At 43.7% G+C, this 12,449-nt stretch overlaps 1 protein-coding gene and 1 long non-coding RNA gene across 2 annotated transcripts; both read right to left on the bottom strand.

Moving 5' to 3' along the window:
• Window positions 1-438: 438 nt before the first annotated feature.
• LOC135980062 (maestro heat-like repeat-containing protein family member 2A) lies at window positions 439-3,973 on the bottom strand (the record flags this gene model as incomplete). The annotated part of the gene is made up of 5 exons (XM_065580147.1): window positions 3,792-3,973; window positions 3,570-3,692; window positions 2,531-2,693; window positions 1,877-1,975; window positions 439-590 (listed from the first exon to the last, which is right to left on the bottom strand). Coding segments are annotated over exons 2-5 (429 nt in total), but the record flags the coding sequence as incomplete, so codon positions are not given.
• A 1,292-nt stretch (window positions 3,974-5,265) lies between these two features.
• On the bottom strand, window positions 5,266-10,294 carry LOC135980063 (uncharacterized). The gene is made up of 3 exons (XR_010597284.1): window positions 10,068-10,294; window positions 7,441-7,645; window positions 5,266-5,392 (listed from the first exon to the last, which is right to left on the bottom strand). It is a non-coding gene; the product is annotated as an uncharacterized LOC135980063 (long non-coding RNA).
• Between the last annotated feature and the right edge of the window lie 2,155 nt (window positions 10,295-12,449).

Genomic DNA, 12,449 nt, shown 5'->3' on the forward strand with positions numbered 1-12,449 from the left:
ACTGTAGGAACGGCCCTATCTCAATATTTCCTGGTAAAGAACCAGGATTCGTAGGGTTGGTTTCAGGATTATATTCTAATGCACTTCACAACTATACCAGGTAAAATATTCCCCAGATTAGTAGGCATTCTCAGCCAACTCAAAACTGCTGTAATTCCACTGGAGCTGAATGGACTTATACCAGGAATTAATTTAGCCCACTATCCCGTGTTCATCTGCACATTAGGTGCCTAAAACTAGAAGCTATGTACACTGTGTACAGACAGAATTTCCATGATGTGGTGACATTATAAATATATGGGGTTTAGATGTTTTACATGACACTCTGTTCCATCCAAAAGGACCTACCATTAAATGCCATCATCACAGAAAGTGACAGATACATAGAATTTAACATTACAATTTCTGCTAAAGATTTAGAAAGCCAGCAATTCTCACCTCCAGATCCTCACATTGCAGCCAGTTGCTGGTCACATGACAATAGAATGGAAGAATTGTATCGAAGAATCGCAATGCACCCATGCTGGGGAATGTGCTCTTATCCCAGCTAGTCAAATATAGATTTATTGCCCTTGACCATTTTTCCAGAACTGTATGGAAGGAAAGAAGACAGGCAATGTGAAAGAGACATATTAGTAATGAGGAGAAGTTGCTTTATCAGTGAACTCACCCAGGCTAAAGTTTACTACAATTCCATGGCAGCTACTGCTTAGTTCAGGACTAGACGCTGAAATCCCATATCAATTTTGAGCTATTTCTCTTCCCCCCATTCCATGTCTTGTTTCTGAAAAGGCTTTTAAATTTGCATCTCTCTCAATCTTTTTTCAATTACCATCATTTGAAGACAAATTTTTTCTCCCTTCCTTGTTACCTCTTAATTAGAGCTGGTTGAAAAAGCAGTTTAAATTAAATTAAAAATCTTTACTGATAGGTTTTTTTTCTTCAAAATTGCAAAGTATAAAAATCATTGATATTTTTCAAAAATCAAAAAAATTCAGCCACCTCTTTAGCTGCTCCAAAACACTGGACGCACACTTCCTGATCAAAATTCTCATTGACATTTTTCAGGTTTGTTTTTCATCAAATTTGGAAAGAAAAATTATGGAAAATATAATTAAAAATCAAAATATTTCAACCAGCTCTCCTCTGAATGACTCGCGTCCTCTGCAGTTATTGTTTATTTAACCCTTACACTGTATGATTTCATCTTGAGTTACAGTTTGTCTGAAAGATGTTCAGTGCCCCTAACATCCATTGGCTTTACTGGGATTTGAAGGTATTGGGGAGCACTTTGCCCTAAAAGTAGATGTATCTAGTGTCCTTGCTAAGAAGAATTAGGGCCCAATCCTGTTCTCTATGAAGTTGATGGCAAAATTCCCATTTACCTCAAAGGCACAGGATTAACCCCTTACTGAGCATCACCTGAAAAGCAAAGGAAGAGAGAAGTGGAGAGGAAGAGAAGATAGAGAAAGAGGGTGAAAGGAGATGATGATAAAGAAACTAAGGGGAGAGAATGGGTGGAGGAGTGGAGAACAGGGGATTTTTAAATGTTCAGTAATGAAATCTGCTCCCTTCACCTCCTCCCCCAGGAGCCTCCTGGCAGATGGGCAGCTTCAGCCTTTGTGTGTGTGTTTATTTTAAATTATATCCATGAGTCATAAAGGGCCTGAACTTACAAATGCTCAGCACCTCCTGCAAAGTACGGAGCACTCTCAACTTCATTGAGTGCCACGGGAGCCAAAGAACGCAGCACCTAGTGCAATCCAGGGCAGGGAGCACAGTTCAGGGCCTGTTTGCAAACTTGGCCAGTCACTTCAATCTGTACCAAGACCCCTCAATATCCATTTTGGGCACCTCCAGTAAGTGCTGCTCTTACCACCACAAAACGCTTGTCTCAGCCTGCTGTCCTTGACTAACCCCAACATGGAGAACATGCGCTTCAGGGTCATTCCCACATAAGGGATACACTCAAGTGCTGCAGAAAAAGGCCAGAAGAGAAGGAAGAAAGATAATCAGCTGCTCTCCGCCTTCTTACAACACACTTAGAAACACCGTGGGGCAGGATGCTATGGGCTCCTAGGCCATTTTGTGCTGCGTAAGCAGAGCAGAATGGCTTTAAAGCAGCCATTGAAAGCCAGTGGGGGATTCACCCTGAAGAGGGGAATCCTCCACCAGTGTACAGCTGTGCCCAAAGGCCAACTCACTCCCAGAGTAAGGGGAGAGAGCACTGGGACAGGATGGGAAGTGGGGTGGAGAAGAGCTCCACTAGACCTGACCTTCCCCCATCCGATCCTTCAGGAACTTCAGTCAGGGACATAAGTTAGAGCTTGCACCTCCGTCTGGATAGCTCATGATCTGGAAGCCAAGAACTAGCAACAGCAGTTAATCTTGTGTCTCTCCCCACACACACCCTCATGCACACACTCAAACAGAGCTCTGTTTAGCTGTAACATTTTTAGGTAGAGAGAGTAATCCCCTGTCCTTAAATGAAAGACAATAACTTTGAAACAAAAGATGGAAATTACCATACCATAGGCTGATGACAGGTTGCCCAGTGTAATGAAAACAAACTCTTCAGGCAGCCCCAGTAGTTTCAGACGACACTGCAGCTCGTACATCACCTCATAGAAATAGCAGCGTGCCAGGGTCACTAAGGTGTTGCTAGCTGCCACTTTTAGTTCATTTGTTGCTTCCTAACAACAACAACAAAAAAAGAGAGAGAGAGAGAGAGAGAGAGAGAGAGAGACTGAGGTGAGTGAAGCCGGTTGCACTAGCCAGAGTTGTTTATATGAGTCAAGTCCTTATTTCTGTGCATAAGTTGTGAATGAAGCCTCCCAACTTTCTGTGGCTAGAGTCATTAGTCATAAATATTCATCAAGTCATTTGGCTAAACAATTTTCAGCCTTTGAGTTCCTTGCAAGCTGCTTAGTTAGACTATTTACTATTAGCTACTTGTGGTGGATGTCATATGATATTTTTCCCTGCTCTTCCCTGAGGAGGTAGTGAGACACAGACTGGGCAGCTTCAAGATATTCAGAGAGCTTTCCTGGAATAAACTGTCCCCCAAAAGGAGGCTGACTTCCTTTGGAACAAGAGAGGGATTTTTCCATGGGTTTTCCTGCTGGCAAACTATATTCTAAATCCAATGCTGCTTCTTTTGGAGACAGCTCAGATTCTGTCTGTCTTGGGGCTTTATACTGCCACTTATCGCTATAGTATCAGAGCGCCTTCCACATAACATCAGGATCAATAATGAAATCCCTAGTAGACTTTGGGAAAGACTTGCTCGTTCAGAAACCATAGGCCTGTCTCTGTGTCTGATATCATGTGTCTCAGGTCCTGATCCCGCAAAACACTTAAGCACATGTGTAACTTTCGCATGTGAGTTCTCCCATCCTATGCATGTGCACAAGTGCTGTCTAGGACCTGGGCTTTGGTCTGGAGGAAGGTGTAGGCCTCTAATAGGAGAATATATTTTTGTTTCAGTATATAGTTTACCCCCTCAAAAAGAGTTTTAATTAGTTAAAGCTTTGGATCCTTTGATTAGTATCTCGGGAGAACTAACTTACCTGAGTCTCTCTCATGTGGTTTGAGGCCAGGGTTATTATTTTGTTCAGTAGCCTTCTCTCTAGGCCCCCGGTGTCCTGCTGTAATATTTTCTCCAGGACACAGTAAATGTCAACTCTGTCTCGCTGCGGACAAAACATAAAAGAGAACAAACAATTGGCAAAAGTTTTTCTTGATTACCACACAGTCATTTGGCAAATAAGCCCCTGCCCTAAAGAGCTTACAATCCAAACATGAAATGACTAGCCCAAGTCTTATCATAACAGAGCAGGTCTGTGGCCAGGAAGAGAATCCATGTCTCCTGAGTCATTATCCAGAATCCTATCCACGAGGCCACACCGACTCCTCAGCCTGCATTGGCTTAAGTGGTGTAAAACATGCCATGCCCTCCAATCACCGCATTTAGCAGCACTTCAGAAGCAGCCGAGCAATTACATATTTTAATCTTCCTGGAGAGAATAGAGCCAGAATAAGCCTCCTTCACGCCCCCTTATCTAGTTTCATTTATTTAAAACAAACAATACAAATGAGCACCTTGTCCTTGCTCTATCCACTCCAGACAGAATTTGTAAATTTGTAATTACAAAATACCCAACTCCCGCAATAAGTCCTCAACAGCTCCTAGGGGAAATTAACTCAGCAGTTAGATCTACATCTATGTGACCTGCATGCCAAGGTCATAAAGCACTTTGGAATGTTCAAAGCCAATCAGATCTCTTGACTGGCTAAACATTCCAGTGGTTCTGCTTGAAAAGGAATGCTTCTGCACACTGCAATCATATCAGACAGCTCCACTGGGGAGAAGCTCCTTCCATTCATTCTTAAATGGAAGGAGGATGTTTTTAATTGAAAATTGTCACTGATAACTTATGAATACATAAGCAGTACGTAATTCAAGTAATTAATCAAATTAATTAGCATAATTAATTGAGTGATTCAAATAATTAAAGTATTAGGAGGCCAAGTTCAGTTCTGAACTGAACTGCTTGTCTTGGCCTCCTAGTACTTTAATTGGAACTAAAATGCCTTCTGTGTTGGCCCTTAATAGAGAAATGGACTTGTTGGATGCAAGTATTAATAAATGGAAAAAGGGTTCTGAATATTACTCCTGGGGGAATTCTGCACTACTGCACACTTGCATAATTAATGAGCCTAGGATTTAGAGCAGGGAGTCAGTTCACTTGGGTTTTATTCACATTCTTTTACTAACTTGCTAAGTGGTGTTGAGCAAGTAACTTAATTCCCTGTGACACAAATCATCCATAAATGGGGATAATGCTTACCATTCTCACAAGGGTGCTGTGAGTCTTAACTCATTAGTATTAGGTAAGTGCTTTGAGATTTTTGGATGAAGATGCTAAAGAAGGGCAAAGTATTATTGGAAGAGCTTACTGCAAGTCCTACAGTGTACTTTTACTATATCCAGCCCATGTACTCCACTGTGTGTAAAAGGACAACGCTCTCTTTATAGACCATTATATCATCCTGATCTGTAATAACAGCATTTTGCATTATGAGTTTATGCCTGAGGACAGAAGGGTGAATACTGATTATACTGATGGTGCGCCAGTCCAAGTTCTATACTGAATTACCCCCATGCGTTCCACTATACCCCCCTGAAGTCAGGCAGAATTTGGTGTGGACACATGGAAAGCAGATGTAATTTCATGAAACTGCCCTACCTCATCCTGTTGCAGTTTCTCTAGCAACACTGTCACAACGCTAGCCAGCTTGGTCTCAGCTATCAAGGCAATCCTGAGGGCAATTTTGCCCTTATCTTGGTCATCCATATTTGCCAGGAGGGAAACAACCTCATTATAAACACCTGAAATTAAATAAAAGGATTCGGTTGGTTACCACTGATAGTAGAAATTGATGCTGGCCTCTTTAATTCATTATCCAGTAAAGAATTCTGCAGGAGCCCAAACACTTTGAGAAGTAGACCTGGGAATCATGTAAATCCTCTTCCTTGCTCCTGATGACCAGGTTTGTTTGCTGAACTACCCAATGTGTTTGGGGGGAAATCATAATGAAGAAAATTTGCTCCTTTCAAGTAGATCCCCACGTAAAATAATCTTCCTTTTCCTCTTTACTATCAATTCAAGAGTTTTGATGGCATACAGAATAATAATTTATGTCCAAATTTTTCAAAACTGGGTGCCTAAACTTAAGCTCGTAAATCCATATTAAGGCACCTATGCCCTGAGTCAGCATCCTAATCATATGCTTAACTCTAAGCCAACAAAGAGACCTAAAGTTAAGCACCTGCTTAAGAGTTTTGCTTAGTCAGGGCCTCATTTTCAAAAATCCTGAGCACCCAGATGTACCTATTGGCTATGCTGGGAACTTTTTGGGGCTCAGTATCTCGTGAAAATCAGGCCACTTTTTTAGACCTCAGTATGAATTTAGAAGCCTAACTTTAGGCCCCCTGTTTTGAAGAAAGCCTTTAATCTTATTGTATGGTTGTTTAAATACTTGCAGAGAAGACTCATGGAACAGAGTTCATCCAGTTGCCTGTAGAGGTCATAAAGGACTTTCCCCCATGCACAATTGACTAGGTGTACGCTGTGAGTGGGGTCAAGTGGTTCCCTCCAACCTTCATCTGAAACATCAGGGACTGACCATAGCAGGAGAAGGGACACCTGGTAAGGTGGACCAGTGCTCCAAGATGGTTCAGAGAATCTGTTTCCTTAGATGTCCTGCTCACATGCTCAGGGTCCAATTGATCTCCAGAGTTGTGAGTGGGAAGGAATTTCCCCCTGCTCAGAGTGGCAGGGACCTTTGGGTGGGAGGATGGGACACTGATCACCTGCTAGGATCATGTGGGTATATCTGACCTAATCAATTCTCTAGCGTTGCAAGGGCCTCAGGCATTGGTGGAACCGCAGTCTCTCCTGTTCTCTGCCTATGGCACACAAGAGTTTAGTCTCCTAAAGACTGAAATGTTTTAGTGCAAGACAAGTTTTTGGGTTCAGTGTAGGGTTGCTAGGTGACATTTTAATGGCCTGTGAAATACAGGAAGTCAGACTAGATGATCTAATGGTCCCTTCTGGCCTTAAACTCTATGAAACTATGAAATAGCTGATATATTAAAAAAATCCGGATTTTATCTTCCATGTATCTCTTAGCTGTGGGCAGAAATTCTCCAGGTGACTTAATATTTAACAAGAACTCTGAAATGCCATATTTATCTGTTTCCATTGTAACAGCATTCCAAAGCATGAAGGAGGAACTAACAAGATTTCCCCTTCCCAGGAAAGACTGCTTGAGGTTAGGTGATTACCCATCCTTTATGCAAATTGCATCCTTCAGTTCTAACACCCAGATGCAAACTGAATCATAACTGTAACCTACACTGCCCATCTAGCTGCAGTAGTGATAGTGTGGGATTAGGAGCACTAGTGTTGCTAAGAAATGTGACCCCATGCTTTCTTATCCTGCATTTAAGATATTAGCAGAGCTTCATTTAGACAGCTAGAGGAGAAGTCCTTCTGCATTTTTTTGTTCTAATTTCCCCCATCTCTGGTGGATTCCACAGCTAGATCTTGGCTCCATGGATGCAGAAGACACAAAATGAGGACCCATAATAAACATAAAACAACTGGGAGAAAGATGGAAGATCTCCCCCATAGCATTCAATAGAAACTCAGATTCTCAGGAAAGTTTGCAGGTCTAGAGGCTGTAGGCCAACTCCTTAACTGGTGTAAATCAACACAGCTACAAGGAAGTCAACAGAGCGACACTGGTTTACAGCAGCTGAGGTTCTGGTCATAGAAATGGAGAACATTACAGCTAATCTATCTGTATGCCTATGCTTTCTAAATGTGTTTGTGATTATAGAAAGGATATAGAGAATACAATGCTGACCCTTACCTCTGTCCATTACCTCCTGCTCACTCACAAATTTATTCATGTTTAATACTTCCTTCAGTCCGACCTCCAAAGAGCTCCCGTACTGATAGGCAGCTGGCCTCTCAGTCAGTCATGTCCAGGATAGCCAGTTAAGATTATGCAAGCACTATTATGACATCCATGTGACTGTGGCACACCACATAAACTGCTGCTGACCAGGTATGTGCTGTAATTACATGGTCAAAGTTATTTAGGCTCCTAACTCGCACTGAAATCAATAGATGTTAGGAACCTTAATACATTTCAATATCTGGGCCCATACATGTAAGCAGTCCAATAGGTGGCTAAATTTGCTCCAGTGTCGAATTTCTCATTCTCTCGCCGTCATTTTGAATTTTGATTCGGTCCCTCTCTCAGTTTGCCATACTTTCCACTATCGGTTTAATCTGAAAATCTGCTCCTGGTTGAAATTATATAAAATAAAAGCACCAAAGCAAGAAAGAGAAGAAACGGCCTTGGAGAATGCACAGTGACACTTGAGTGTGGTTGGTTGGCAGGTTTCCTTTGCTTTTTAATTTGGTTGATCAAAAAGCCAGATGAAACTTTGCATTGGCAGTTGTGCCTTTAATATTGTCTCCTTGAGAAACTGTCAGCTTTCCTGAACTCCTTTATGCCTTAGATTTTTTTCTCATGGGTGGCTACCGACCAATTCTCTGAGTATGTTAAAGTCTGCTTTTTCTAGTCCTTCTTCTATCATTCTCACTCCTTCCTTTCCTTAGAATCATGAAATCTATCATTCATGATCACTTTCACCCAAATCACCTTCCACCTTCACAACCAGCTCCTCCCTGTTGGTCAGAATCAAGTCTAAAATGGCTGTCCCCCTGGTTACTTCCTCCATTTTCTGAAACAAAGCATTGTCCCCAGTATATTCCAGGAACTTACTGGATAATTAGATGTCTGGGTAGGTAAAGTCCCCCATTATTATCAGGATTTGTGTTTTGGATATTTCTGTTATTTGTTCTAGAAATGCCTCATCTCCCTCCTCTTCCTGATTTGGGGTGTCATAAGTATAAAGGGAAAGGTAACCGCCCTCCTGTGTACAATACTGTAGAATCCCTCCTGGCCAGAGACTCCAAAGTCCTTTTGCCTGTAAAGGGTTAAGAAGCTCAGGTAACCTGGCTGACACCTGAGCCAAAGGACCAATAAGGGGACAAGATACTTTCAAATCTTGGTGGGCGGAAGGCTTTTGTTTGTGCTCTTTGTTTTGGTGGTTGTTCGCTCTTGGGACTAAGAGGGACCAGACGTCAATCCAGGCTCTCCAAATCTTTCTGAACAAGTCTCTCATATTCCAAACTTGTAAGTACAGCCAGGCAAGGTGTGTTAGTTTTATCTTTGTTTTCTCAACTTGTAAATGTTCCTTTTGCTAGAGTGTTTACCTCTGTTTGAAGAAGAACAGGAGTACTTGTGGCACCTTAGAGACTAACCAATTTATTAGAGCATAAGCTTTCGTGGACTACAGCCCACTTCTTCGGATGCATATAGAATGGAACATATATTGAGGAGATATATATATATACACACATACAGAGTGTGTATATATATCTCCTCAATATATGTTCCATTCTATATGCATCCGAAGAAGTGGGCTGTAGTCCACGAAAGCTTATGCTCTAATAAATTTGTTAGTCTCTAAGGTGCCACAAGTACTCCTGTTCTTCTTTTTGCGGATACAGACTAACACGGCTGCTACTCTGAAACCTACCTCTGTTTGCTGTAACTTTGAACCTAAGGCTAGAGGGGGGTCCTCTGAGCTCTTTAAGTTTGATTACCCTGTAAAGTTATTTTCCATCCTGATTTCACCTTTCTTTCTTTAATTAAAAGCCTTCTTTTTAAGAACCTGATTGATTTTTCCTTGTTCTAAGATCCAAGGGGATTGATCTGGACTCACCAGGAATTGGTGGGGGGAAAGGGAAGGGGGGGGAATGATTAATTCCTCCTTGTTTTAAGATCCAAGGGGTTTTGGATCAGTGTTCACCAGGGAATTGGTGGAAGAGTCTCTCAAGGCTACCCAGGGAAGGGACTTAGCACATTGGGAGTGGTGGCAGCAAAAGCAGATCTAAGCTGGTAGAGAAGCTTAGAGGTTTTCATGCAGGTCCCTACATCTGTACCCTAAAGTTCAGAGTGGGGAAGGAACCTTGACAAGTGATATGTAATAGACCCCTACCAGGACATCACCCCTGTTTTTTCCCTCTTTTATCTTTACTCAGAGACTTTCAACTGGTCTGCTTCTCACCTCCTTCCAGACCTCAGAACAAGTGTACAATGCAATACTTCCTCTTTTTTTCCCTGCCTGTCCTTCCTGAACAAGCTATAGGCCTCTATACCAATATTCCAGTCATGAGATTGAACCCATCAAGTATCTGTGGTGCCAGTTAAGCTGAGTTATGACTTATGTACTAAAACTCCCAGTTCTTACTGTTTATTCCCCATTATTATCACTCCTTGCATTTGTGTATAGACATCTAAGATGTTAAGCAGATGCCCCCATAGATTTCCCTCTTGTTTCTCCTATAATTCGACTGCAATTTTCCACATCTACTTCTCCTCAAATATCTAGTCCTCTATTAAGGTCACCTTTTTTTTACCTGGTGGCTTTTTTCACCTGCCCCCTCTGAACTTAGTTTTAAGCTCTTCTCATAAGGTTGGTGAGTCAGTGCATGAAGATGTTCTTCTCCTTCTTGGTCAGACGGACCCCATCTCTTCCAAGCAAACCTCCTTCCTGCAATAGCAGCCCATGGTAGAGGAAGTCAAACCCTCCCATAGACCCATCTTCATAACCCTATTATGTGGACCAGTGGTTCCCAAACTGGGTTTCACGAACCCCTGGGGGTTCACAGAACGTTACAGGGGGTTCACAAGAAAAAAATCATTAATGGTGGCCAGAGGACCCCGGCATTGGAGGCAGCAGGTGGGACCTGGTTGCAGGGCAGACAACCAGAGCCCCAGGGAGAGCAGGGCTGTGCAGTTGGGGCTGGCAGCCCAAGCCCTGCCCCCATCAGCGGGGGGAGCCGGCAGCCCTGAGCCCCAGCGCTCTGGCAGCCCCAAGCCCCAGGGAAAGCGGGGCCGGGCAATTGGGGCTGGCAGCTCGAGCCCTGCCCCTGTCAGCGGGGGAGCCGGCAGCCCGAGCCCCAGAGCTCTGGCAGAGCTGGCAGCCCCAAGCCTCAGGGAAAGCGGGGCCGGGCAGTTGGGGCCAGCAGCCCGAACCCCAGCGCTCCAGCGGAGCTGGCAGCCCCGAGCCTCAGGGAGAGTGGGGCTGGGCAGTTGGGGCCGGCAGCCCGAGCCCCAGCGCTCCAGCGGAGCTGGCAGCCCCGAGTCTCAGGGAGAGTGGGGCTGGGTAGTTGGGGCCAGCAGCCCGAACCCCACCGGTCAGCGGGACCTGCAGCAGAAGCTCAGTGGAGCTCAGTTGACCGGGGCGGTCAATGGGGTCCAGCAGCAGGAGCCCCAGGGAGTGTGGATCCAGCAGCCCAGGCCCTGGCGCGGGGCCAGTAGCCTGAGCCCTGTGGTGGGCAGGGTGGCAGCTGAGACCCCCAGACCTGCAGGTGGCAGCTCGGACTCCTGTCCTCGTCAGACAGGGGAAGTTGGCATGGAGGACAGAGTTAGCAGGAGCAATGCTGTACGTGGGGGGTGGTCCAAGCTAATTTGTCCCTCGCTGGGCACCATCCTAGGGAGAAACCTCGTGGCGGAAGAAAAGCTGTTTGGGAGCCAAACCAGCCGGAAGCACGTTGTAGCCAGTGTAGCAGTGTTAAGGTGTCTCTGTAATTGTCATTCTCTCTCGAGTGCTGTTTTGCTTCAGTGAGACTTGAGTGAATCTTCTCATTTTCTAGTTGGTTGGTTGTTAGCAGTCTCTCTGTGTTGTTTTTATTAGAACTTTTGTACACAAGTTCAATGGATAAGTGGCTGAAAAAGGAAAGTGTAAAGACGCTGGAATCAGCTAGTGTTTCCTCAAGTCCACACTGTGGAAAATCTACGTCTAATGATCATGATGGTCCTGGAAAGTCACTTACAAAGAAAAGAAAATATGAAGATGATTGTATAAAATATGGCTTTACATGCATTGGTGATCAAGAATGTCCAAAACCACTGTGTGTGATTTGTGGTGATGTTCTAGCAAACAGCAGCCTCAAACCTTCTCTACTTCGGCGCCATTTACAAACTAGGCATCCTGCACAACTCGACAAGCCTGTTGATTTTTTTCAAGCGAAAATTAGCTGAGAGGAAAAGTGACATTACCAGTTTTATATCCAAAGCAAGTACTGATAATGAAAATGCACTTGAAGCATCATACCGCGTGAGCTACCGAGTAGCAAAAGCATCAGAAGCCCATACCGTAGCAGAGAGCTTGATTGGTCCATGTATAAAAGACGTAGTTCATTGCCTGCTCGGAGAAAAGGCTGCAAAAAGGATTGACATGGTACCTTTGTCCAATAATACGTTGTCACGAAGAATTAATGACATGTCAAATAACGTAGAGACCACAATTGTACAGAGAGTGAAAAATAGTCCATATTATGCTATACAGTTGGATGAATCCACTGATGTAGCTAATCTAGCTATTTTGCTACTGTTTGTACGTTATGTGAATGAAGGTCTGGTTGAAGACTTGTTGTTTTGCCGACCAGTGGAAGAATGTACAACTGGAGAAGATATCTTCAATCTCACTAATGCATATTTTCAAGAAAAGGAAATAGATTGGTCTCGTTGCCTAGGCATTTGCACTGATGGGGCCACATCAATGACGGGGAAGTATACTGGATTTGTAGCTCGAACAAAAAAGGTTGCATCAAAAGTCTCTTGGACTCATTGCAGCATCCATAGACAAGCCCTCGCAACAAAACACATGCCTGAGGGACTGAAGGAAGTGCTGGACAATGCAGTGAAAATGGTGAATTTCATAAAATCACGGCCAACAAATTCCAGAATATTTCACGTACTTTGTGAAGAAATGGGTAGTAGACACGATTGTCTGT

The sequence above is a fragment of the Chrysemys picta genome, unplaced genomic scaffold, assembly GCF_011386835.1.
Source record: "Chrysemys picta bellii isolate R12L10 unplaced genomic scaffold, ASM1138683v2 scaf1731, whole genome shotgun sequence".
Lineage (NCBI taxonomy): Eukaryota > Metazoa > Chordata > Testudines > Emydidae > Chrysemys > Chrysemys picta.